This window comes from Monodelphis domestica, chromosome 1, assembly GCF_027887165.1.
Source record: "Monodelphis domestica isolate mMonDom1 chromosome 1, mMonDom1.pri, whole genome shotgun sequence".
NCBI lineage: Eukaryota > Metazoa > Chordata > Mammalia > Didelphimorphia > Didelphidae > Monodelphis > Monodelphis domestica.
Genome location: NC_077227.1, coordinates 435474157 through 435501967, shown reverse-complemented (window position 1 = coordinate 435501967; position 27811 = coordinate 435474157). Strand labels below are relative to the sequence as shown.

General features: G+C 35.3%; 1 protein-coding gene across 3 annotated transcripts in view; it reads left to right on the top strand.

Moving 5' to 3' along the window:
- Window positions 1–27811, top strand: part of DPY19L3 (dpy-19 like C-mannosyltransferase 3) — a 124954-nt gene that overhangs the window by 50797 nt on the left and 46346 nt on the right. For all 3 annotated transcript variants that reach the window (XM_007474790.3, XM_007474788.3, XM_001367916.3), the window contains 4 exons: window positions 11665–11786; window positions 12611–12756; window positions 15776–15899; window positions 16472–16606. In XM_007474790.3, the coding sequence (XP_007474852.1) occupies window positions 11665–11786; window positions 12611–12756; window positions 15776–15899; window positions 16472–16606 (527 nt within the window). The remainder of the gene's footprint in view (window positions 1–11664; window positions 11787–12610; window positions 12757–15775; window positions 15900–16471; window positions 16607–27811) is intronic.

Below are 27811 nucleotides of genomic sequence, written 5' to 3'. Positions count from 1 at the left end.
AAACCTTCCCAAAAAATGGAAATTGTCCAAAAGCTCTGGAAGGATTAAAATTGGAGCTTATCCAAAAGATGGAAGCCTTCTGGCAATAAAAATTGGAAATAATTCAAAGAGAAAACAACAGTCTGAGGGATAAGAACTCCCAATTGGAGAAACAGCTGGAAGCCACAAAAAGCAGAGTAGAATAAACTGAAAAGGGAAAACCCGTCTTTAAAACCAGAATTAGGCAACTGGAAGACCATGATCTTGCAAAACAGCAAGAATTAATAAAACAAAGTCTAAAGATTGACAAATTAGAAGAAAATATAAAATACCTCACTGACAAGGTGACAGATCAGGAAAACAGAGGAAGGAGAGACAATTTGAGAATCATTGGTCTACCTGAAAAACCAGAAATAAAACAGAAAGCTTGACATCATAATACAAGAAATCATCCGAGAAAACTGCCCTGATATTCTTGAACAAGGGGGAAAAATAGACATTGAAAGAGTTCATAGAACACCCTCTACACTAAATCCCCAAAAGACAACTCCCAGGAATATAATTGCCAAATTCCAAAGCTTTCAAGCTAAGGAGAAAAATTCTACAAGAAGCCAAAAAGAGACAATTCAGATACCAAGGAGCACCAATCAGGATCACACAAGACCTGGAAGCTTCCACACTAAAGGACTACAAGGCCTGGAACATGATATTCAGAAAGACAAGAGAACTGGGTCTTCAACCAAGAATCACCTATCAATCAAAACTGACTCTATACTTCCAGGGGAAAGTATGGGCATTCAACAAAATAGAAGATTTCCAAGTATTTATAAAGAAAAGACCAGAACTCAGTAGAAAGTTTGATATCCAAACAAAAAGAGCAAGAGAAACATGAAAAGGTAAATATGAAAGAAAGGGAAAAGGAAAAAAATGATTTTTTAATTCAAACTCTTTTCTATAAGGGCTACAATTAGATCAAATTATATGTATTAATATATGGGGAAATGTTATTTGTAACTCAAAAATTGTATTTATTATTATAGTAATTAGAAGAAGATTGGGGCTTTAAGATGACATGCAAAAAAAAAGAAAGAAAAAGGGTTGGGGGGAATAGATGATGGTACCAAGAGATACTTGAAGAAATAGAAATACAATAAATAGAATAAAATTTTTCAAACAAAGATACACATGGGAAGGGGAGGGGAATAATACTCTTATAAGAAGGAGAGGACGAGAGTGCTAATAGGTAATACTTAAACCTTACTCTCAGTGAAATCAACTCTGAGAGTGAAGAACATCCAGATCCATTGGGATCCTGAATTCTATCTTATCCTCCAGAGTAAGGTAGAAGGGGAAACTAAGGGGGTTAGGGGGAAGGGAGTACAAAAAGGGGGGGGGACCTTAACAGACCCTAAAAAAAAAGGGAGGGACCAGAAAGGAAAGCATTATCAAGGGAGGGGATTAGGGGGATTGATTAAAAGTAAACCACTGGTTTAAAATTATATAGCAAAAGAAGGAAGGACAGAACTAGGAGAAGATATCAAAATGCTAGGGAATTCACAAGTGATAGTCATAACTTTGAACGTAAATGGGATGAACTCACCCATAAAAAGTAGACGAATAGGAGAGTGGATTAGAATCCAAAATCCTACCATATGTTGTCTACAAGAAACACACCTGAGGTTGGTAGATACTCACAAGGTCAGAATTAAAGGTTCAAGCAAGACCTATTGGGCCTCAACTGATAGAAAGAAGGCAGGAGTTGCAATTATGATATCTGACAAAGCCAAAGTAAAAATAGACCTAATTAAAAGGGATAGGGAAGGTAAATACATCCTGATAAAAGAGAGTATAGTCAATGAGGAAATATCACTAATCAACATGTCTGCACCAAATGGTATAACACCCAAATTTCTAATGGAGAAACTAGAAGAATTGAAGGAGGAAACAGATAGTAAAAACTATACTAGTGGGAGACCTGAACCTACCACTATCAAATTTAGACAAATCAAAAAATAAACAAGAAAGAGGTAAAAGAGGTGAATGAAATCTTAGAATAATTAGAGTTAATAGATATATGGAGAAAAATAAATAGGGACAAAAAGGAATACACCTTCTTTTTAGCAGCACATGGTACATTCACAAAGATTGACCATATACTAGGTCATAAAAACATGGCATACAAATGCAGAAAAGCAGAAATAATAAATGCAACCTGTTCAGATCATAAGGCAATAAAAATAATAATCAGTAAGGGTACATGGAGAGCCAAATCAAAAATTAATTGGAAATTAAATAATATGATTCTCCAAAATCGGTTAGTTAGAGAACAAATCAGAGAAACAATAATTTCATTGAAGAAAATGACAATGATGAGACATCCTTTCAAACCTTATGGGATGCAGCCCAAGCAGTACTCAGGGGAAAATTTATATCCTTGAGTTCATATATTAACAAATTAGGGAGGGCAGAGACCAATGACTTGGACATGAAAAAACTTGAAAGCGAACAAATTAAAAACCCCCAGAAGAAAACCAAATTAGAGATCCTAAAAATGAAGGGAGAAATTAATAAAATTGAAAGTGAGAGAACTATTGAACTAATAAAATAAAACTAGAAGCTGGTATTTTGAAAAAACAAACAAAATAGACAAAGTACTGGTCAATATAATTAAAAAAAAAGAAAGAATACAACCAAATTAACAGAATCATAGTCGAAAAGGGGGACCTCACCTCCAATGAAGAGGAAATTAAGGCAATCATTAAAAACTATTTTGCCCAACTATATGGCAATAAATATGGCAGTCTAAGTGATATGGGTGAATATTTACAAAAATATAAATTGCCTAGATTAATAGAAGAAGAAATAGAACTTTTAAATAATCCCATATTAGGAAAAGAAATTGAACAGGCCATCTAAGAACTCCCTAAGAAAAAATCCCCATGGCCTGATGGATTCACAAGTGATTTCTATCAAACATTCAAAGAACAGCTAATCCCAATACTATACAAACTATTTGACATAATAAGCAAAGAGGGAGTTCTACCAAATTCCTTTCATGGCACAAATATGGTACTGATTCCAAAGCCAGTCAGGTCAAAAATGGAGAAAGAAAACTACAGACCAATCTCCTTAATGAACATAGATACAAAAATCTTAAATAGGATACTAGCAAAAAGACTCCAGCAGGTGATCAGGAGGGTTATTCACTATGATCAGGTAGGATTTATACCAGGAATGCAAGGATGGATCAATATTAGGAAAACCATCCACATAATTTACCATATCAGCAAGCAAACCAACAAAAATCACATGATTATTTCAATAGATGCAGAAAAGGCCTTTGACAAAATACAACACTCATTCCTATTGAAAACACTAGAAAATATAGGAATAGAAGGGTCTTAAAAATAATAAACAGTATCTATCTAAAACTATCAGCCAATATCATCTGCAATGGGGATAAACTAGATGCATTCCCAATAAGATCAGGAGTGAAACAAGAATGCCCATTATCACCTCTATTATTTAACATTATACTAGAAACACTAGTAGTAGCAATTAGAGAAGAAAAAGAAATTGAAGGCATCAAAATACATTATTTCTCTGACATTTAACACTGTTGATTTCCGAAGGGCCTGTCAGTATTTGTGATACTTTTCTCTTTAGCTTCTCTTCCTTCCCATCTGTCCATTTCTCTGCAATTTCTTTTGCAGCAACCATTGCTGTCTCTTGATGGTGGGTGTGTCCCAAACCTCTGACCTAGACCTTATTTGAGTTTCTCTTTATATTTTCTCAGTGACCTCATCATTTTATCTCTATACACATGACTTCTAGATTTGTATAACTAGTGCTGGTCTCTCCTCAGCTACATTTCAACATCAAAAATTGTCTATTTTTAACATTTCCAACTGAATGTGCCAATAGACATCTCATAGGTATCGCCAACTGACCACATCCAAAATAGAACTCATTATCCTAATCACAGAAATCTATTCTTATTTCTATCTTTCTTATTTCTTTTGGAAGAAACCATCCCTCTAATCACCTACATTTACAACTTTGGAATCATCTTCAACTCCTCACTCCCCTTCACCCCATAAACCCAATCAGTTGCCACGTCTAGTCATCTTGCCTCCATAACATCTCTCACCTCAGTACCCTTCTTTTCCCTCACACCTCCATTACCTCTTGTTTGGACTATAACAGCCTAAATGGTTTCCATGCCTCAAGTCTCTCCATTTTCCAATCTATTTTCCACATAGTTAAGAAAGTGATTTTCCTCAGTTGTAGTCTGTTTTACTCAGGAAGTTCCAGTGATTCCCTATTTCAGTTGAGATCAAATAGAGGTCCTCTGTTTGATATTTAAAGTCCTTTACAAACTGGCTTGACCCATCTTTCTAGGTTTTTTTATACATTTCTCTTTCTCCTACACTCTAGTTTAGCCACATTAGCCTTTTTGCTGTTCCTCACACATGACATTCCATCTCTATACCTTTGTACCCATCTAGGATAAACTTCCTTCTAATCTCTTGGCTTTTGGAATCCTTAAAAATTGAGAAATGAGAATTGAGAAAAAAAGCTGTTGAATTTGTCAGATTTTTTTTCAGTTTTATTTGATTTATGAGATCAGAATCCAGATTGCAAGAGGTTAAAAAGTAAAAGAAGTGAAAACAATGAGAATACATAGCTTTTTTTTTTTAAGGGTTGGGCTTTGAAAAGGAATGTTCAAGAACATTTATAAATGTATTTTGGAAGACAAGTAGAAGGGAGATGGAACAGATTCATTAGCATTTTAATAACTGGTTCTTATAGTTTACAAAAGTGGAATCACTGCATTTGAATTCTAACAAGCTTAGTAGCTGACATATGTGAAAAAACAGAAATGAATCTTAAAATGAACTCACTGGATTTCATTAAGTATACACTGGAGAAATCTGTGCTGGAAATGACAATATTTTGAAGGCACTAAATAACTGATTTTCAGACTTTCAGAGGGGGAACTAACAAAAGAATAGAACAAAATCATGGACACTGTTATTACCAAAAACAGTTGAACACAAAAGAGACACCAGCAACTATTGACTTGTGTCTACTTTCTCATCTCTGTAAAATCTTTATGAGAATGGTTTATGAACATAATAAGGATATCCTTGATGAAAATAATAAAAGGGGACAGTTGGACATTCCAACTCTTTCCCAAAAGATATCATAGTTCTACAGTTGACTGAAAAGCATAGATAATATAAGAAGCTACTGCTTTTGTTTATTGATTACAAACAATCATTTTATTTGTTAGAACAAAACATAGCCTTAAAGGCACTCTTCAGTGTTGTTGAGTGATATGTCATAATCATGAAAGATTCTTTGACAGATGCAACTGCATAGTCAATGTAGAGAAGTCTACCTCTTATTTCCATGATAGAATATATATTCCTTAAGATCAGAAACCATTTTACTGAACCCAATACCAGGATTAAGTGAAGCATAACACAGGGAGACAAATGCTTACCCAAGGTATTTGCAACTATCATGAGAGCACAGAGGCCAAATGAAAGAATACTTTAATCAATCAATGTGTATGTCTGTGGCTGGCCCATGAGGTAGGTTATGAACTAAACCCTTAATGGAATAGGGAGAAAAGTGTGAGGTTCATTGTAATTAAGCCATTACTTAGTGATCCCAACCTGCTCTCTGACACCCTCACACCTCTTTTTAACACAACATGCTAATGGTTCTCTATTGCTACATATTGTGGAACCTCATGCACCCTGAAGAATCAAAATTGCAAATGACCCAGAGAAGAGCAGAAAAAGTGAGAGTATAAGCAAGCTTTAGTATATGGTCACTGAACTTGCACTCCAAGGGAATAAGGCATAATATCTGGGAAATATAATCAAAAGAGCAGGCAATTCAGTAGTGTAACAAGTAAGAAAACAGGGAGTCAGTGTGGTGCAATAGAAAGCCCTTTACTTGAAATACTGAAGTTTTAAGATTTGAGTTCAAATCTCAGCTCTGTCATTGTATAACCTTGTATAACCTTGTTATGGTGCCTAACTTCCCTGAGCTTTACTTTGCTCACATTGAAAGCCAGGGCTTATCCCCTAAGAATTTGGGTTCAATATTGGAAGGAAATGAAACACTTGGGGAACATCTTATAGTTAACAAATCAGTCAACAAGCAGTTATTAAATACCATTCGTCAGAACTCTGCTAAACACTGGAGGTACAAGGTAAGGTAGGAAATACTTGCCTTCAAAGAGCATGGGGAAGATTTGTGCAGTAGGTGTGAGAAATCACCCCATGTAGTTCAGCTCCTCACAATGAAAATTTGGAGTCAGAAGTCATGAGCAGAAAAGACAGTTTTTATTTCTTTTTTCATAAAAAAGAGCACTGGCCTGTAATCATAGGCAGGTACACCCTCTTCTGGCTGAGTCTAGCCTTTTATAGGCTTTAACCACAATGGGGTGTGGACCACAAACTGATGAGCCAAGACTTACAAGCTAAGATTTTACCTAATCAGAAAACAACACAACCCCAACTTATGACACCTGAAGCTACAATTTATAATACCTATAGCTTAGCTTAGGAGCTTACCACAACTCATAACACTTGCAGCCTAACTAGGGCATACTTAGGGGCACGGCCCAGCAAAAGCAGGGCAGGGTCCGTAATTAGGGGTTTCCATGGATAACACACTTGTCAGCTTGCTTGGAAGTAACACATTGAGAAACATTCTGAGAGCAACACATAGCCCTCTCCTCACAGAGAGAATGTGTAAAAATCTAGATTCATGTAAAATATAGGCATGAAAGTAATTAAGGTAATCTGAAAAGGGAAGATATCAGGAGCTGAGGAGACCAAGAAGGGCCTCCTGAAGAAAGTAGGATTTACTTAAATTTTGAAGGAAGTCAGGGAAACTAAGAGATAGGTGAAGGGGCAGAACATTACAGGAATGGAGACAGCCTTTGCAAAGGCATGGAGATGAGAGATGGTATATTGTATTTGAGGAACTGCAACTAGCCCATTAAAGGGAGTCAAATGTATGAAGACCAGAAAAGTAAGAAGGGGCCAGATTACAAAGAGCTTTAAATAGTTTCAGTAATGAGATCTTATTCCTTTTTATATCATTATAATTTACCCCATTATATTTCCTTTTTCCACTTCCAAGAGCCATATTATATGACAAATAATTTTTTTAGACCCTTATATTTTTCAAACCCTATTATTATATTGCAGTAGAGCAACAAGGGCTAGACAATGGGGGTTAAGTGATCTGTCCAGGGTTACACAGCTAGGAAGTGTCTGAGGTCAGATTTGAACCTGGGACCTCCCATCCCTAGGCCTAACTCTCAATCCACTGAGCCACCCAGCTGCCCCCATGGCAAATAATTTTTAAAAAGGAAACAATGAAAGGGAAAAAATCAGCAACATCAAAATATTGAACAAATCTAATATATAACACTTGTGGAGTTCTTTCCTTACAGAGATGGAGTAGCAATAGTATTTTGTCATATCTCTTCTTTGAAGCCAAATTTGTTCTTTGTAACTCTGCAACACTGATTTTTTTGGTGAGTGTTCTTTCCATTTGTATTGTAATCATTGTGTATATTGTTTTCTTGGTTCCACTTATTTTATTCTGCATCAGTTCATATAAATCTTTCCATGCTTCTCTACATTCATTATATTTGTTACTTCTTGCAGTACATTAATTGTTACTATTACTGTTACATTTTTGTACCACAGCTTGTTCCCTAATCGAGAGACATTTTCTTTGTTTTTGGTTCTTTATCAAAATAGGTGCTGTTATAAATATTTTGGTGCATATAGGGACTTTGTCTTATCAATGATCTCTTTGGGATCTTGGTAGCGTCTAGTCTTACGATAAGCCTAGTAGTAGAATCTCTTGAGTCAAAAGCTATCACAGTCACTTATTTGAATAATTCCAAATTGCTTTCCAAAACAGTCCTACTTACTGATTCACAGCTCCATCAGTAAAGCACTACTGTGCCTGTCTTATGAAGAGGTTTTAATACTAACCTCAAGACCATTATATTCGATTCTGGGTTTGATAAGGAGATACTGGAACTCATTGAGCAGGAGAGTGGCATGATCAGATCTATTTTAGAAAAATCACCTTGGCAGCCAAGTGAAGGTTAGTTTTCAATAGGGAGAGAATTAAGGCAAGGTGAACAATTAAAAATCCATTGCAGTAGACCAAACAAGAGGTGATGTTCACACACCTGAACAAAGGTTGTGGTTCTGTGAGTGGAGAGAAGGGATTGTGTAAGATGTTATGAAGGTAGAAATTCCAAGATTTGGCAATGGATTGGATATGTGGGGTGAGTGTGAGGGATTTAGGATGACACCAAAGTTGTGACCTGGGTAATTGAAAGGATGTAGTGTGTTTGCAACTGTAGTATGGAAATTAGAAAGAAGGGAGGGTTTGGGAACACAGATAATGAATTTTCTTTTAGACTTACTGAGTCTGAGATGCCTATAGGATCTCCAATTAGAAGCACCCAACAGGCTGTTAGAGATTCGTGATTATAGCTCAACAAAAAGACTAGGACTGGATAAATAGATCTGAGAATTGACTGCATAGATGATAATTAAACCCTTGAGGAATGTTGAGATCATCAAGTAAGATCCTAAAGAGCAAAAAAAGGGGGGGGGTACAAAATGGAGAGACTTTGGGTGTGACGTAACTAAAATGGATAAAGAATGAGCAAAGGATACTGAGAATGAGTTGTCAGTTGTATAGACAAGAGGCACAGTCATGAAAACCTAGAAAGGAGAGATTATTCTAAAAGCATTGGTTGATAGTATCATTTACTACAGAGTAATTCATCCTCATCTCTTCTGCCTGCATTATTTTAGGACTTCTTTGACTTTTCTACTATACTCCAAGTACCTTCCCCAGTCCCTCCATCCCCACCTTTTTCAGCTTCCATTTGTTTGTTTTCTTCTCTCATTGGTTTGTAAACTCCTTAAGAGCAGGGGCTATCCTTTTTTTTTATTTGTATCCCTAGCAGTTGGCACAATGCCTGACACATAGTAGGTGCTTAATGTTTATTGATCAAGTGAGTGATGGCAGAGGTCAAGCAAGATGGGGATTGAGAAAAAAACTAGGTGATTCAGCAGCTCAAAAATCACTGGTCACTTTGGAGAGGGCAGTTACTTTTAAATGATGAAGCCAGGAGCCAAATTTCAAAGACTAAGTAGATGATATTAAGGAACCAAGTATAGATGACTTACAAGGAATTTATTTGAGAAAAGGAAGAGAGAAATGAGACAATAGCTAGTGGGGACAGAAGGATATAAGTGAGAGGTTTGTTTGTTTTTTAGGAGAGAGATGTGGTTGTGTTTTTAGACAATATAGGACACAGTAGAGAGAGAGAGATTGAAGACGATAGAATGGGGATGATAGTAGGAACAGTTTGCTAGAGAAATTGGGAGGAAATGGGATCTGGAGCACATTTCAAGGGAGTTGCCTCAGCAAGAAGGACTGTCTTTTTAATTTTAGACTGTGAAGTGAAGGAAGAAATAGTGTCAAGAGATGTCTGATATAAGTATGGAAGAATGGAGAAGACTGGGAGTTCGAGGCAAATGGTCTCATTTTATCCATGAAGTATGAGATGACACCTTTGGCTGAGAGGAGAGGAGGAAGGATGCCATAAGAAACTAAAGGAGAGATGAGAAGATTTAGAATAGCCTCTGTGAAGAGAGGCATAACAAATTATGGGTTATGGAGGAATAGGATATTTGCCTTGCTGAAATGAAGGCGTAGTTTAGATTAAATGACATACATTCGTAGTGAGCTCAGCATAAATTAGTGATTTTTCCCAGTTCTATTCAGCATATGAATATTATCAATCACATGTTAGAGTTTGGAATAAGGCATTTGAGGGTGGAGAGTAGTGTAGAGTTGGTTCACCCATGGGTCAATATAGAGGAAGAGGATACAGCCAGTGTAGAATTGATGGCATAGGGAAAAAAAACAATTAATGGGAAGGAAAACCATGATAAAAATTAAAAAGAGGGTTGGAGACCATAAGGCACAGAGAAAGACAATACTAATATATGATTAGATGAAGCAATTTCAGAGTTCTTGATCACAGAAGTGAATACTTGTGGGTGAAAGCAAGGTCAAGGCCATTATAGAAATGGAATAGATTGAGAAACTAGAGCCTGGGACTGGGTTGTTTGTGGGTATATTATTTTGAATGGTAAAGTTCCTTAGTGTGAGGGTGGGAAATAGGTAGGAGAGTATCTGTAAGTGACACTTAACTCATTGAGGAAGAAGAATGTCCTGGAGGGTCTATAGGATAACAATTACTAGGATCAGAATTATATGTTGAAACTTAAAGGAGAAGAACTTGGTTAGTGAAGGTGGTTGAGGAAGAGTCTTCAAATGACAGTGGGAAGCAAAGAGATCCTTTTGAGAAAAATAATGTAAAAAAATTACATAGGATGAAGCAGCAGGGATGCATTGCATTTGCATGGGAAGAAGAAAGTACTATAACCATGTTAATGAGATTATAGCTTCATCAAAGTATAAGCGTCTGTGTAATAGCAGAGGAAAGCTCTGTAAACCTCAAGATAAGATATTAATCCTATACACCTGTTCTTTTCCACATTAATTATACAGTAGCTGCATGGAACAGAAAAAGTCTTCATTGTATAGCCTCCTAACTCTATCACACCATTGTATAAATCTCCCCAAATGTAGTTGCATGGACCTCTTCTATTTTTTAGAGGCTTCAATGCTAGAATATCATGATAATAAATCCTTTAGAGTTGCATGAAACTTGACAGTTTGCAAAGCGCTTTCACATAGATTATCTCATTTAATCCTCATAACAGCCCTATGAGGCAGGCAAGCCTTGCATGATTTATTTTTTATAGATGGAAAAATTAATGTGTCCACTAAACAGCAGAACAGTGACTGGAACCCAGATCTTAGTCATAGTCTAGCTTTCTTTCTATAACATCACTGTTTCTACTTTAAGAATTTGGGGGTGATGGAATACTATTGTGGTCAAAGCAATAATGAACTGGAGGAATTCCATGAGAACTGGAACAACCTCTAGGAAGCGATGTAGAGTGAAAGGAGCAGAACCAGGAGAACAGTGTACACAGAGACTGATACACTGTGGCACAATCAAATGTAATGGACTTCTCCATTAGTGGCAATGCAATGATCCTGAACAACCTGGAGCAATGTATGAGAAAGAACACTATCTACATTCAGAGGAAAAACTGTGGGAGTAAAAACACAGAAGAAAAACAACTACTTGACTACATGGGTTGAGGGGAATATGATTGGGGATGTAGACTCTGAATGAACATTCTAGTGCAAACATCAACAACATGGAAATGGGTTCTGATCAAGGACACATGTAATACCCAGTGGAATTGTGTGTTGGCTAAGGGTAGGGTGGGGGGAGGGGAGGGAGCGAAAGAATATGATTCTTATAACCAAGTAATAATGTTATAAATTGACTAAATAAAATTTTAAAAAAGAATTTGGGGAAAATATTTTGTGTTAGAGAAAGTAAATGATTTGATAACAGTTTTATATTCTTGATATAATTCTGTAAAATCAGGCTATTTAAATCTTTAATATACTTAAGAATTATAGCAATTGAAAATGCTAATTTTTCTGATTTTTAAATATTAACTATAGGTTTCCATGGACTGATAAATGATAATAAAACTGAGTCAATGAGGACAATTAACATCCTTGAACGAATGAATATTTATCAAGAAGTGTTTCTCAGCATTTTATATAGAGTTCTGCCTATAAAGGTACATTTTGGGTTTCTTTTATATCATTTAATTAATATCATCACATGAAAATGGCAGTTTGCTGTTTTGAATTGCAGCTCCTCTTTTGGTTCTTCAAATCAAATCATCACCCCCAAATTCTTAAAGTAGAAACAGTGATGTTATAGAAAGAAAGCTAGACTATGACTAAGATCTGGGTTCCAGTCACTGTTCTGCTGTTTAGTGGACACATTAATTTTTCCATCTATAAAAAATATATATATATTACCTACAAATCAGGTTTTAAATACAATTATTTTCACTTGCATAGTGTGGTCTTTGTTTTTATTAATATGTTGTTATGCATTTTCTACCTTTTCTCATGCACTGATATAAAGCATGCATTAATATAAATATGTAATTTAAGGAATATTCATTTTGAAAGTTACTATATTCTCTTATGTACTTCTCTAAGGGAAAACAATTCCCATTTATGTCAGTTTCAGAACTCAAGCGCTGCAACACACATGTAGCAGAGTCAGAAAATTTTCTGAAACAACAGTGACCTACTATTTCCAGGAAAATGAGAAAAAAATGGGCTAGGTTCAGACAAAATTATCTGGACTACAAAAAATTCAGAAGACCTCATTGAACTGTTCTTTGCTTCTTCCTGGCAGGAAAAACCATTGTCAGCATTTTCTTAGATGCAAAGAGGAAAACTGGGATCAGAATTCCTTGAAGTTCTGGCTCCTGACTAGTTGGGCTCCTTACCTAAACATTTTTATTGATTATTTCTTATAAATTTTTGGTGATGGGAAGAATTAAGAATTTCCAATAACTTCTTATTCTATTCTTCTGTGTTACAGACATACTTAGAGCCTGTTTATTTTTATATCTACACTTTATTTGGACTCCAAGCAATGTATGTCACAGCACTTTATGTAACCAGCTGGCTTCTTAGTGGAACATGGTTGTCAGGGCTCTTAGCAGCTTTCTGGTATGTTATAAATAGGTGAGTTAGATTGACATTTTTATATACATATTTATTTATTTATATACCTTTCTTCCCTTTCCTGGATGGTAAGAATAAAGATTATATTTAACAACATAATATGGTGGATACTGTTAGACTTGGAGTAAGGAAGATCTGGATTCGCATCCTGCCTCTGACACTTACCAACTATATGACCCCTAGGCAGGTCCTGAATCTCAGTTTCCAGATTTCTGAAATGGGGATACCAAACCTTATAGTTTCTACTTCAACATTGCTATAGGTTTTAAACTTTTAAAACACTTTTATGAATCTTAAAATGCTATATATGGCTATTATTTATAAAGAAAAGAGTTTGTTTACTTTGTGTTCAATAAAATAGTGGTTTATTCTGCTTTTTCCAATGAGAGTTTTATTTTCCCTTCAGAATACTTTTTGATTTACTAAAATGAAAAAAAAATAATTTGGACAGAAGTTGGATTCCACATTATTTCAGGCCATCATCATTTCCTGCCTAGAAAAATCTAGTAGCTTCCTAATTAATTAGTCTCGCTACTTTGCTTTTCCCCTCTCCAATAAATCTTCTACATAGCTAGGAAAGTGATTCTAGGAAATCTGCTATTTTGCTAAATCTAATAAGTAATTCTAAGAAATTTAATTCCTAGAATGTCTCCTAGCTAGGAAAGTCTGACCATGTTATTGCCATACTCAAAAACTTAAATAGATCCCTCCCACTTGTATCAAATATAAAAATCTTTGGTCCTTCATAGCCTTGTCCTAACACCTCTTTCCATCCTTATAATTATTCCCCCTCCTGTATTCTGTGGCTCAGCCAAACTGTCATTCTAGCAAAAATTTTTCCTCACCTACAGTGTTTATTTCCAATATCTGTGGTTTTGAACAGACTGCTCTCCATTCTTGAAATTCACTCTCTTCTTGTTCCCACCTCTTAGAATTCCTTCTTTTCTGCAAAATTCAGCTTAAGCACTACTTTCAAAATGAAGCTTTTCCTGAGCCCCCACAACTGCAAGTACCCTCTCCTTAAATTACTTTTATTCATTTTGTATATACATATAAATTTGTCTCTCACAGTAAATTGTGATATTCTTGAGGGTGAGAGTTATTTCATTTTTATCCCAAGCACAGTTCATAGCACATAGTAGGTACTCAAAAAAATGAGGGTTTATTGATTAGTATTCAGAAGAGGCAATCACAGACTTGCCATTAATTTCCCCTATGAATTTAAGTGAGCCATCTACTTTGTCTGTGCTTCAATTTGTTAATCTGAGTAATGAGTATGATAGTACCAAGCCTTTCCTACTTCTTGGAATTCTTTTGAGACTAAAATGAGAAAACACATGGTATGTATTTCATCAGCATTCTTTTGTTCAACTGAATTGAAATATTTTTCAAAGTGTGTAGAGGCAACAAATTGTTAGGGAGATTAAGCCTTGAAAACTATAGTCTTACAAAATGGAATCTATCTGCAAAATTCTATATGCCTAGCTATTTTTCAAGTGAATTGAAATATATTGCCAGATCTAAAGCAGGATAATTTAATACTAATAGAGTAGTACTCTTATAATAAGAACTCTACTTATAGTAGCATTAATGTTTTTTTAACTGAATAAAATTATTTAATGGCTGATATAGTTACTATGAAGAACAGCTATCTAAATTTTACTAATGATAATTTATGAGAGATTTCTTGATAGATGCAACTACAGAGACAACCTGTTCAGGGATCTTCTGATTGTCAGTATCAAGCAAGGGATAAAAGAGGATGATGAATACTTACCAAAGGTAAACACTCTCATAGAGCAGCCCAAATGAAACAAGGATTCCATAAAGAAGCTCAGATCCTCCAGATGCTCCTGACTGATGTTGGCAACATCATCTCAGAATGCAAGAAGGCCCCCTCAGTCAGGCCACTCAAAAGAGATTGGCCCAACAATGAACTTGAGGAAAAATAAATAGATAAAGAAGTCTTAGGTATGGATTGAAATATAAGTTTGGCAGACAGCCTGTTGAGTAAAACTCTCCATACATATATCTTAGACAAGCTCAATAAACAATGAACTGGACACAGAATCATATATACAATTAGTTGTATATTTGAGGAATTACTTGGTACTTTCAGTAATCTTATATCACTGTGTGATACACAAGCCTATTTTTTCAATGCTAGTTTTGTTCTGGTGATGCTATGTAGCTAAAAGTCCTGGAATGTCATGCACTCAAAAGAATTACAATTGTGGATGACCCTAAGGAAAGAGATGAATACATGATGAGCATAAGTAGGCTGGAGTATATTACCATTGATTCCAAAAATGAGCTATTATATAGCTCATTTATATATAGCGATTATATAGGAAATATGTGATCAGAAAACAAGATAGACAAGTTGTATAATGAATGCAAGGAATGACATAGGTAAGTAATATGGTGCACTTTTCCCCACAAAGAGTCAAAAAGCCTAGAGAAGGAGGTTTTAGTGGGGGTTTTTTCCTGTCATTTATTTTGTTAGGCTAGTAAATCCTTTGAACCCCTTCTCAGAATTACATTTTAAAATGCACAAAATACTTAGGTTTCCAAAGAAAACCAAGGGTTAATAAAAACGAAGAAATATTTTTTTTCCCATCCAAGTTCACTAGTCATCTGAAATCTAGTCAGGGATTGTGGACCCCAGATTAAGAGCACCTAGGCTAGAGGAAGGCCTCCAGCACTTTGGTAGATCCTCAGTGGGGGATTCATAAGACCTGAAATAAGTCAAAATAAGAGGCATGCTTGGGTTACATCTCTACTAATGGAGGGAATATTCAAAACAACTAAATAATAAACCATTTAAGTATTTTAATGTTTCCTGCAATAAATAAACACAAAATGAGACAAAATAAAAAGTAGAGCCAATTCTAGCTAATCTACTTGTAGCCACTTGAATCTAAGAGATACCTTCATGTAATTTCTTCCTTTTAGCAAAAGCTTTAAGAAAAGGAGCCTTCTTTTTACCATTGTTTCTGGAAATTTCTATTTTGTGCAGAATAGATACTACAAGAGTAGAGTTCACCATTCCTTTGAGAGAGAACTGGGCACTTCCATTCTTCGCAGTTCAAATAGCAGCAATTACATATTTACTCAGACCACATTTACAGCCTCTTTGTGAAGTAAGTTCTTAGTATCTTTTTTAAGATTGTTCAATTTTGTGTTAAGCAATATCAGAATCATTAACAAATGAACAGATAAACAGAGGATCCTAATGCAAAAAATTGTTCTTATTCCATTCTCTCTTATTTAACTTGAATTAGTTTGTCTTCCTCATTTAAGCTCTTTTCTTCTGTTAGAAATAAAATGTTTTTATATTCATTTTTAGAAACATAGTGTATATGATCTATTCTTGAGCAGCAATAATAAACCCACAAGTTTTGTGTAAAATTTTAAAGAAGTCTATCCCTTGCTCTTCAGATTTTGTTCAGTAGACATTCTATGTGAGTGTTTCTATATGGAATGTCACATTAGGAAATAAAGAGCAGAAGTTTTTAGTGTAATAGTTTATAGCTATCCAATAATTTTTGAATTAAATTTATTCTAATTTATTCATTTACATGTTTATATAAAATTTGAATGAAATTTCTTTTATTTATTTAGAAAGACATTGGCTATTTCCTGAAGAAACTTATATATAAAAGCTTTTATCATTGGAGACATGTAAATGATATTTAAAATTTTCTTTTTTCAGAGGCTGACTCTTCTTGCAGTGTTCATATCTACTTTTCTCTTTAGTTTGACATGGCAATTTAATCAATTTATGATGCTGATGCAAGCATTAGTGTTATTTATACTGGACTGTCTGAACATGCTTCCTACAGTAAAGGTAAACCTTGCTTTTGTCTTACTTGATGTTCTCTGAAAATGCACTTTAATATTCAACATCTAAGAATTAGATTAGCTACTTAAATGCTTAATGATTATAATTTAATTCAGTTAAATATATTTGTGCAAATAAAGTTTACCACCTTCAACTATTCACATGATAATATGACCCTTTTAAAATCTTTGTTCTGCATATTTTAAGTTAGAATATATACTTGTTCTTATAAATATATTCATGTCCATTTTTAATCCTTTTTGAAGATAACACAGATTTAAAAGTATAAGAGAACTATCTTAACAATACTTTGTACTTTGTTTTGGGGATATCTGTTTAAAAAAAAAAGTTGCCTAAGCTTACATACTGAATAATAGCAAAGATCCTGAAAACTCTTAATTTGTCTCCCATTAGAGATTAGAGAGATGTAAATTAAAACAACTCTGAGACCACCTCTTATCTCTCAGATTGGCTAATATGATAGAAAAGGAAAATGACAAATGTTGAAAGCAATGTGGGGAAAGTGGGACACTAATGCACTATTGGTGGAATTGTAAACTGATCTAACCATTCTGGAAGGCAATTTTAGAACTATGCCCAAAGGGCTACAAAACTGTGCATATCCTTTGACATGCTGGCAATAGCACTACTAAGTAGATATCCCAAAGAGATAAAAGAAAAAGAAAAAGATCCTATATACACAAAAATATTTATAAGTCCTTTCTGTGGTGGCAATTAGAAATTGACGAGATGTCCATCATATGGGGAATAGCTCAACAAGTTGTCTGAATATGAAAAAATACTACTGTGTCATAAGAAATAATGACAGAAAGATAAATAGTAGGGGGAAACAGGAGGGGGGGAAGTACACAATTGAAAATTTATTCTGAAATACCACTCTAATTTGATGTTCTGAACATTCATCTGTTGTATGAAATTATGCAAATTTTGAATATGACATTTAATTTTTAATGAATAAGTATGTTAAATATCTTTAACATTAAATAGTTTATTCACCTGTCAGTTCTAAAAGTAATGCTTAAGTATAAAATTTCTTAACTTCTTTCTATCATATGTGACCTTTGAACAGACAAGATTATATATTTGAGAAATGAGACCTTTATGAGGGAAAGTTGCTGCAAAATATTTTCTCCAGTTTTTTTGCTTTCCTTCTAATCTTGTCTGCATTAGTTTTGTTTGTGCAAACCCTTTCTAATTTAATGTAGTCAAAATTATCCATAATTCTCTGTAATGTATTGTTCAGTCATCAATTCTTTCTTATCCATAGCTCTGATAAATTATTCTATGCTACCCTAATTTTCTTATGGTATCACCCTTTATGTCTAAAGTCTATACCTATTTTTGACCTGTTTCTGCCAAAATGCTTTCCATTTTTTCCCAGCATTTTTTATCAAATTTGTTCTTCTCTCCAAATCATGGATCTCTGTGTTTATCAAATAATAGATTACTATAATAACTTAGTACTATGCTTGTATACCTAACATATTCATATATTCCACTAATCCACAACTCTATTTCCCAGCAAGTACCAGATTGTTATGATAATTGCCACTTTGTAATATGAGTTCTAGTACTGCTATACCAGCTTCCTTCGCATTTTTTTCATTAATTCCCTTGACATTCTTGACTTTTTGTTCTTTTAAATGAATTTTATCTTTACCAACCCTACAAAATATTTTTTTGGGTAGTTTGATTGGTACGGCACTGAATAGGTAAATTAGTTTATATAGAATTGTCATTTCCATTATATTGTCTCAACCTACTCACATGTCATGTGTAAGGCTCAGCTCCAGGGTGGCCAACCCTGTGCGCCCTTTCTTGGGGTAACGAAGATGAAGAGTAACGAATGGAAGCTATATGAAATACATAGCGACAAAGTTTATTGGATTCAGACAAAGCATATATAGGTTAAAACCACAGGAAGATATGACATTACAGCCCAGCAACAGCAGGAACCAATAATTGGGCAACTTCATAGGAATTCATGACGTTACCAGCCAGACACCAGGAGGAACCGAGAGGATTCCAAAAAAGGGCAGAAAAACAAGTTTCTCACAGTTTCTCACAGTTTCTCACAGTCGTTATCAAACCTCCCTCTGCTGACTATTCTAACCTTGAACACGCAGCTGGGCAGGTCATACACAGTTCAACCCACGACCTTGACTATGCAGCCCAAGCAGGGAGAAGAGGAGGGCTTCAGCCATTACGGCTCTGCCTCGACTACAGTCATGTTCCATGTGTTGAGGTCATTCATGGGAGCCTGGTGATAGGTAATTGGATCTGAGGGCTACTGTAGCCATGGAGAGAGAGTGTCAGCCAGCTAGGGAGACTAGTAGCTAGAGAGAAAGACTGAGATAAGAAGGAGGAAGGGCAGGAAATATTTGGGCCAGCATGCCTGAGAAGGACCAAGTGGAAGAATCATGGAACCATGATGGGGGACTATAATCTTTGTTTATTATGACAAAGATAAAGATTTTTGTAGAGAGTAAAATATTAAGCATTACTACATTCTTGTGGGGGGTGGGGTTATTACTTTCCCACAGGATAATGCTTATAAAAATGACTTCACACATGAATGATACCAGGGTTGCTATTACTGATGTAAGCAAGTTGAGAAACAGTATTTCCAATCTGTTCTTAGGGAAAGGCAGGTTTGATACTTTCAGTCATGATGTTACAAGGACTTCTTTGCTCTTCAGAGTGAGGGGGAACTCAGGATTTAATGATGACCTTTGAGCAAAAGAAGCAGTGCCCTTGTGTGAGAGATTGGGGTCTTGCCAGCAATCTCAGGCAAGCATGTCTGTTTTCCTCAGTGAGCCTCACACCCATGAGCAATTAATATTTTTCTAGTTGTTTAGATCTGACTTAATTTGTGTGGAACGTGTTTTTTAATTATGTGTGTGATTATTGAGTTCATCTTGGCAAGTTAACCCCCAAGTATTTTTATTGTCTACAGTTATTTTAAATGGATTTATCTTTCTCTTGCTGCTGGATTCTGTTGATAATATATAGAAATGCTGGTGATTTATGTGGGGTTTTTCTATATCTTACAACATTGTTGAAGTTTTTAATTAATTATTTCAACTAACTTTTTGTTGATTTGCTAGGATTCTCTAAGGATACCATCATATCGTCTTCAAAGAGCAATAGTTTTGTTTCCTCATTGGCTATTCTAATTCCTTCAATTTCTTTTTCTTCTCTTATTGCTATAATTAGCATCTCTAATATAATATTGAATAATAATGGTGATAATGGGCATCCATGCTTTACCTCTGATCTTATTAGAAAAGCTTTTGGCTTACCTTCATTATAGATAATACTTGCCATTGAGTTTAGACAAAAGATTTAGTAAAGCTCCATTTATTCCTATGTTTTCTAGAGTTTTTAATAAGAATGAGGGTTATGTTTTCTCAAAGCTTTTACTGTATTTATTGAGGTAATCATATCATTTTTGTTGTTTTTGTTATTGATATGGTCAGTAATGCTGATAGTTTTCCTAATATTGAGCCAGTCGTGCATTCCTGATATTAATACTACCTGGCCATTGTAAGGGTTGAAAATTAATAGTTGCCATAATATGTAGGAATTAAATTTTAATGGTTTGACTAAAATATATGAAAATTATAAATAATATTGTAGCTGCTGATTTAAAGTATTATTGCTCAAAGTCAGAATGACTTTTAATAGCTTTTATTTACAAAAAAGGTGGAAAGAGTAGAAGTAGAGAAATACAGAAAGGTAGAGAAGACATTTAGCCTATCTATCAAATATTTCTCTGTTGCTCGACTCAGCCAGGACTGACTGTTGACTTTCAGTTGGAATTAAACTCTCTCCAGAAGACAGGAAAGGAAAGCCAGCTATTCACTCACCCAAGTTCCCCCCAAGGTCAAGATGATGACTCAAGCTGAAGCCAACTTTCTTTTTAAAGCCCATTTCATTCTTGAAGCTGCTCCCCAGCCCCATAAATTCAGGGCCTTTTATGGTGCCTTCTTGTCCCTTCCCTTCTTCACAGGGGCCAATCACAGTTTCCAAACTGCCCAGATACTGCTTAGAGGAGTAGTGTCAATGGGATCCACTTTTCATCTTCTGGAGGAGTAATTCACAGATTCCTGATTGATTGAATTTCTGAGGGTGTGAATTCCCTAACTGGTTCCCTAATTCTCCACCTAGTTCAGGCTTTTGTTGATTCAATCAAAAGGTAGACAAAGGAGAATTAATCCTGTCTTCACAATCTAGTGAGGTACTAAGTAAGGGTACTTAAGTCCTGTCTTCACAATCTAGTGAGGTACTAAGTAAGGGTACTTAAGTTATTGTTAACCAAAGTGTTAACTCCAACTAGGCAAAGAGAATAAAAGATTTCCTTTTTACACGTGTAAACTCAGAATAGACAAAGAGAACCAAGAATTTCCTTTCACACCATAATGTATGATCTTTGTAGATGTGCTGTTGTAATCTCCTTGCTGGCATTTTATTTAAGATTTTTAAAAATAATCCTTCTTTCTGGTCATTGAATCAATACTGTGTGTTGGTTCCAAGGCAGAAGAGCCATAAGGGCTAGGCAGTGGGGGTTAAGTGACTTGCCAAGGGTCACACAGCTAGGAAATGTCTGAGACCAGATTAGAACTTAGGACCTCCTGTCTCTGAGCCTTGCTCTCAATCCACTGAGCAACCTAACTGCTCCCTTTATTTAAGATTTTTGAATCAATATTCATTAGGGAAATTGGTCTAGAATTTTCTCTCTCTGTTTACAGTCTTCCTTGGTTTAGGTATCAGCACTATATTGATGATTTTCTTTGTTCTTGCAAATAGTTTATATAATATTGGAATTAATTGTCCTTTAGATGTTTGGTAGAATTTGCTTGCAAATCCATCTGAACCTGGGGATTTTTTCTTAGGGTGCTCATTAATGGCTTTTTTCTAAGATGGAGTTTTTAAGTATTTAGTTTCCTTTTTCTGGACAATTTGTATTTTTGTAACTATTCATCCATTTCACTTAAATTATCCGATTTATTGGATACAATTGGCAAAATGCTTCCTAATTGTGTAAAGGGAACCCCTTCCTCCCAGGGTCATGAACTTTCTGCTTGTCCAAGCCAGCCCATTAGCATGAGCTGGAACACTTCAAACAGAGACTTTGATTGGCTCCTAAGATGTGATAGACCAGCACATAGGGAAAGGAGTTGATGTGGAGAAACTGGACTATAAAAAAATGAGACTGTAGAAGAGATAGGGTTCTTCTCTGGAGGTGTTTGGCTGGGGAATCTTTCTTATATCCGGCATTGGTGGCTCAAATGGAAGACACTCTTGTGGACTGGTATGATTAGGGTGGTAGGCTGGGAAATATTTTTTTCTATTTCCTTCCCTCATTTATTTCTTAGACTATATTTACATTAAAATTAAATTGTTAAAAGCTACTATCATCCTTGTGACTTAAGGGTTAATTATTTTATGAACAGCAACCACAACAATCTTTTTTAAACTAATATTACATTTCCAAACCAATTTCTGAATATTACATTTGGCATAATATTAAATTTTCAATATTACATTTGGCAGGTCACAAAGGTTTGACGATTACCCTCAGTCTTCTTGAATTTTTTTCACTTTGTATTCTTCTTAAGTCAGTTTGTTTAGTAGCTAATTTTAGAGCTTGGAGTTTTTACTCCACTCTAAGTTGGTAGAACAGTTTTTGAAATAGACAAAAGGAGAGATTAGCCTCACAGCAACAGCCATTGGTCTGATACTTCCTGTTCACCCATCCCGTCACTTTGCCTACAAGTTTCTCTCCCACTGCTTCTCTCACTGCTGCCTCCCAACCACTGCTGATTGCCCAGGGTCCAAGAGCCATTTTGAGGCACCTTGTTTTTCTTGCACAGAAAGGTGATGTCTAACTCCCATTTTCTCCTCTTAAACTGAAAACAGTTGGCTAGTCATTGCTTGCTGTGCCCAGATGTTCGTTCTTTTTTTAGCAACAGTTAGCCTCCATTGGGGCTTTCATCTGGGGGAAGCAACCCTGTCCCCACAAGCTACTATCTCAAAGTCCAGAATCCCAGAGTATTGGAGGGAGTTAAATTCAACTTAGTTGTTTTTTGCTATTAGAAGGCATTAATTATTGGGCTCAATTAAGAAAGTTTAGCCTTATATTACTCTTAGAAGTCTCTTTCTTTAAGGCCTTTCCTGAAACCCCACATGTCTCTAACATTAGCTTAAGTAGGAGGTGGAACACTAGGAAGAACACTGATCCCTTAACCCTGAGAAGCTTTCGTAGCCTATTAAGGACAAAATCCCAACAGCCTACAGCCAGTATTCTACACCCAAACCCATTTTGCCCTCCTAGGCCAGCTCAGTAAAGAGGCTCTCTACCAATGTGGCAGGGGAAGCATGTGGCCTCTACTGTTTTTACCCCTACGGTGGGGGGAAGGGGAAAAAAAAACTCTTCCAAACCTCTTAGCTAACTCAGGCTGTACCACAAGGATTTTTTTTGCTTACAAGGAAGTGTTTTATTTTGCCTAAAATAGAAAGCTTTTGCTTTTTCTTGCTTTCCCTCCCAAATTTAGCCTCTGGCTAAGCCTTTTAGCTGCCCTCCATTCTAAAGCTAGTTAAGTAGAGTGTGTCTGAGTATGATGCTAAAAAGCATGGCAGTTTCGTACCTATCTGAAACAGCTCCTGTTCCCCGAGAACTTTACTGAGTTCGAACGGCTCACAGTTTCAGAATGGCTTTGTCTAGCACTGTTTCTGGATGTACTTATACTAACAGAATACCTTGCATTTCCCCTCAAGAAAAAACAATGGAAAGTTAGCTTGATTAATCTCCAGATTCAAGTAGAAAAGCTTGATTCTCAAGATTCAAAAGGGAGATTTATTTCACTACATCCCTTTACCATCTAAGATTACCCAGCCTTTGCCTCACCCTGACCACACTTGCTCTTACCTTGACCACCATCTCTCTTACCTTGCTCAGATTTTCCCCACCCTTTCCTCCCTCTTGCTCAACTTCTCCCCCTACCCCAGCTCCTTCCTCTCCCCAATCCTTCTCCCTGCCTCTATCCCTACTCAATCTCCCTTAGCCCTGCCTTTTTCATCCTCCCCTGCTTGGCCCACATCCCCCCCTGCCCTTAACCCTAACCCTGCCCAGAATCCTTTCACCCTACCCCCAGACCAACCCCTCCCTCTCAGCTCACCCACTCCTCCCCATAAAAGTGAAGATTTAGAGAACATTAGGCAACATACACTTTTCACTCCACAAGATATTGAGAGATTCAAGGAAAATACCCCTTCCTTTGAAGATAATCCCATTGTGGTTATAAAAAAGCTAAAAAGTATTTACTGTACTTATAATGATCCCATGTGGATTGATGTAAAATTTTTCCTCCAAACCTTTTTTAACAGAAAGAGAAAAATCTAAAATTGTTTCTCTTATTAATCAGGTCCAAGGAAAGAGAGCAATTCGTTGGCTACAGGAAGACGCAAAATGGAACTTGAATAAAGAGGAAGACTACTTAAAACTATGCCAGGCTAGAGAGGCATTACTGACAGCAATGAGAACTTGTTCTGATAGGACTGGCCCATGGACAAAATTCAAAAATCTTCAGCAGAGAAATGATGAAAATCCCTCCCAGTTTATGGATAAACTTATTGAGTTGGGAGGTAGATATATAGACCTGGATTTTTCCAGAGAAAGGGATGTTAGACAAATAAGAAGACAGTTTGTAAAAAACTGTTGTAAAGTGGTCAAAGACTATTTTAAGACTAATTGCCCAAAGTGGACTAATAAGGGTTTTGAGGAATTGAGAAGAGTAGCAGTTTATGTCTTTAACAGTCATGAAAGCAAAGATGAAGAGAACAATGACTTAGTGGAGGCATATCACCAAAAATGCTTATCCGTTCACAAAAACAGTCTCTTTGGCACCCAGGGCATTATAGACTCTGTTAAAAGAATATGGATAGCCCCTGGTATAACTAGAATAGCCTCTAAAGTGTGTGCAAGTGGACCCACCTATCAAGACTATAACCATCATGTCCTTCATGGCAGTGCTTTTGATGGGCATCCTCTGGCTTACACACCTTTTGAGCATTTCCAAATTGACTTAATAATTGCTTTAACTTCCCTTTTACTGATGAAGAATTCACCTTTTAATTTTTTTTTCATTTTTGATTCTGGTAATTTAGTTTTCCTCTTTTTAAAAAAATCTAGTTAACTAGTATTTAATTAGTTGTTAACTAATAGTTTGTCTATTTATTGTTTTTCATAAAACCCACTTCCGGACTTATTTGTTAGTTCAGTGGTTTTATCTTTCAACTTTATTAATCTCTCCTTTGATTATCAGACTTTCCAACTCGGACTTTATTTGAGGATTTTTATTTTGTTTTTTTTCCAATTTTTTAGTTGTATGCCCACTTGACTGATCTACTTTTTCTCTATTTTTATTAATGTAAGAATTTAGAGATATAAATTTTCCCCTAAGTACTGCTATAGTTGTGTCCCATAAATTTTGGTTTGTGATCTCATTGTTGTCATTCTCTTTAATAAAATTATTGATTATTCCATTCATTCTTTATGGTTAGATTATTTGGTTGCCAACTAATTTTTATCTCAATTATATGTAAAAAATTTTAACATCTGTTTTTAAATTTTTCTGAATTCCAAATTCCATCCTTCTCTCCCTCCCTAACATCACATTTCTTATTGAGACGGCAAGCAATTTGATATAGGTTATACATGTGCAATCATGTCTTGATGAAAAGACTAGAGCTAAATATTTTAGCTTGATGTGTTATCCTCTACCTCCCTAACCCTTGTAAAAAAAAAAAAAGGAAGGCATTCAAACTATCAGTTCTAATATTCCTGGGAGTTTTAAATTTTGGAAGCTCTACAGATGGTAATTGTTGAATTCTTTCAATTTCTATTTTACCACTCTTATTCTAGGATATCAGAGCAATTTTCATTGATAATTTCTTGAAATAATGTCTTGGCTCTTTTTGACTTGGTTGCAAGTTGTTCAGTTAAATTATCTTCTACCATTTGACTTGTTCTGTTTTTTAAGGTGATGTTTTTTTCTGTCTGTCTCCTTTATTAAGCTTTTGACTTTTTTCATGATTCTGTAATATCACTCTTATTTGTTTTCCCAACTTTTCCTCTGTCTCTCTCATTTGATTTTTAAAATCTTCTTTTTGAGCTTTTCCAGGAATTCTTTTCTAGTAGGCGTGGGAAAAATTGAAATTTTTTCTGTGAGACTTTACATATAGCTATTTTGTCTTTATTCTCTTCTTCTGAGTTTATATTTGATCTTCCCTTTTACCACAGCAATTTTATTTGTCATATTCTTCTTGTTGTTTGCTCATGTTTCCAGACTATTTCTTGACTTTTAAGCTTATGTTAAAATTGGATTCTGCTTCCAGGATGGAGGGAGCACTGTCTCAAATTCAAGTTTTTTGGTGTAGTTTTCAGAGCTATTTCTGGGAGTCTTTAAGTTTTCAGTTCTTCCCAGGTGGTATGATCTAAGGAGATATATGGTCACTCCTCTTCTGGTCTGTGAAAGACCATTTGTACTCTTTTCTCCTCTGGAACTATAACCAAGATTTCTGCTTCTTTATGGTTGCAGGCTCTCATGTACTAGTACTTGTCCTCACGATAGACTTAAATTTAGAATTGTTTATGAACACTGCAAGAGTCCTGCACTCAGTACCAACAAAGTGTTCCCTGAAATCTCTTTCTGATTAGTTCTAAACCCCCTTATCATTTGTTTTGAGGTATCATTTTAAAGATGTTTGGAGGAAAATTTTGGAGAACTTAGGAGAGTCTCTGTATTTACTTCACCATCTTGGGTCTACCTGTCCCTGAAAAAATAAAATTAACAAAATCTATTTAGTGCAGAAAGTACTGTCTTTAGCATGGAATATACAGAATAGTATAGTAAGTATATAAGTGTATGTGTATATATGTATGTAGAGTAGATGTAATAACTGCCCTCAGTAGCCTTAGCAAGTGATTGGAAGGGGCAAAATAAAAATTTTAAAAGATGATTAACAAACAAGGAAAAATACACTATGTACTGTCAAGAATTCAGAAGAAAGGTAGATCAGTGGACTAAGTAGTATGGGTAATTATATTATATCAATGGTATTTGATATGGTTTCTGGAAGATGAGTGGGGTTTTGATAAGGTTATATTGCTTCCCCATTTTTCATTTAAAAACAAGACTTTTATTTGTAGATACCTAGCATAGATTTTGTAATGATTGTATATAAAAATTATGTTCAAAAATCACAACACTTAATTACCTGGTCTACATTCTATAAATATTTTATTTATATATTAACTTATGCTATATTAAAATTATATATCTTGCAACTTTAATTTGATTAACATTTGTAATCCAGATTATTTCTAGGGGGAAGTTATTTATTTGCTTTTTGGTTTCATATGACTAAATTCTTTGCTAGCTTCTCCATATATTTTCCTAAAAAATGCAAGTTGTGAGCCTACCTCTAATTATATTTTTGTGAGAGATACAGTGTGTTTGCATCTTTTTTTTTAATTCTCTACTAAGAAATTGGAAAATGGACACTAGAAAAAACATCAAAGGCAATGATTTTTCCAACCGCCTGTCATAATGATGCAACTGTCAGATAAATTGTCAAGGCACAATAACTATTTGGCTGATCTTAAGAATGTCTGAATGTTGTCTTGACAACCTGGGAGCCTGATATAAAAGCCACCTCAGGCAGGCGCTACATACATATGATGAGGAAGGAAGTAGGGAAAGAAGGGGGAGGAAGAGAATGAGCCAGATTGCTGTTACAGCAACAAGCAAGACAGGTTTTACCCTAGAGATATTTAAGTTTGCTAGAAGAGGAGCCATCATCATATCACTGAAATAAAAAACATTAAACATTTGTAAGGATAAAATTGAAGCTTTGTTATATTTTTCTCAGATTTTCTCATTAATGCCTTCTAATTCTCAAGTGAGAGTACGTGAGTATTTTTTGAATAATTATTTAAGGTTATGCCAGAGATAGTAATTAGTATTAGAATAAGTATAGATAGGAGTACTAGTGGGTAGGGCACAGCAAATCATTTCAACCATAGTTTAACTTTTGACCACTTTTGGGGTGATAGATAATATATAATCACATAAATGACATGGGCCTCATTCTCTCATCATGTCAGAATTTGAAAAATATTCTTAG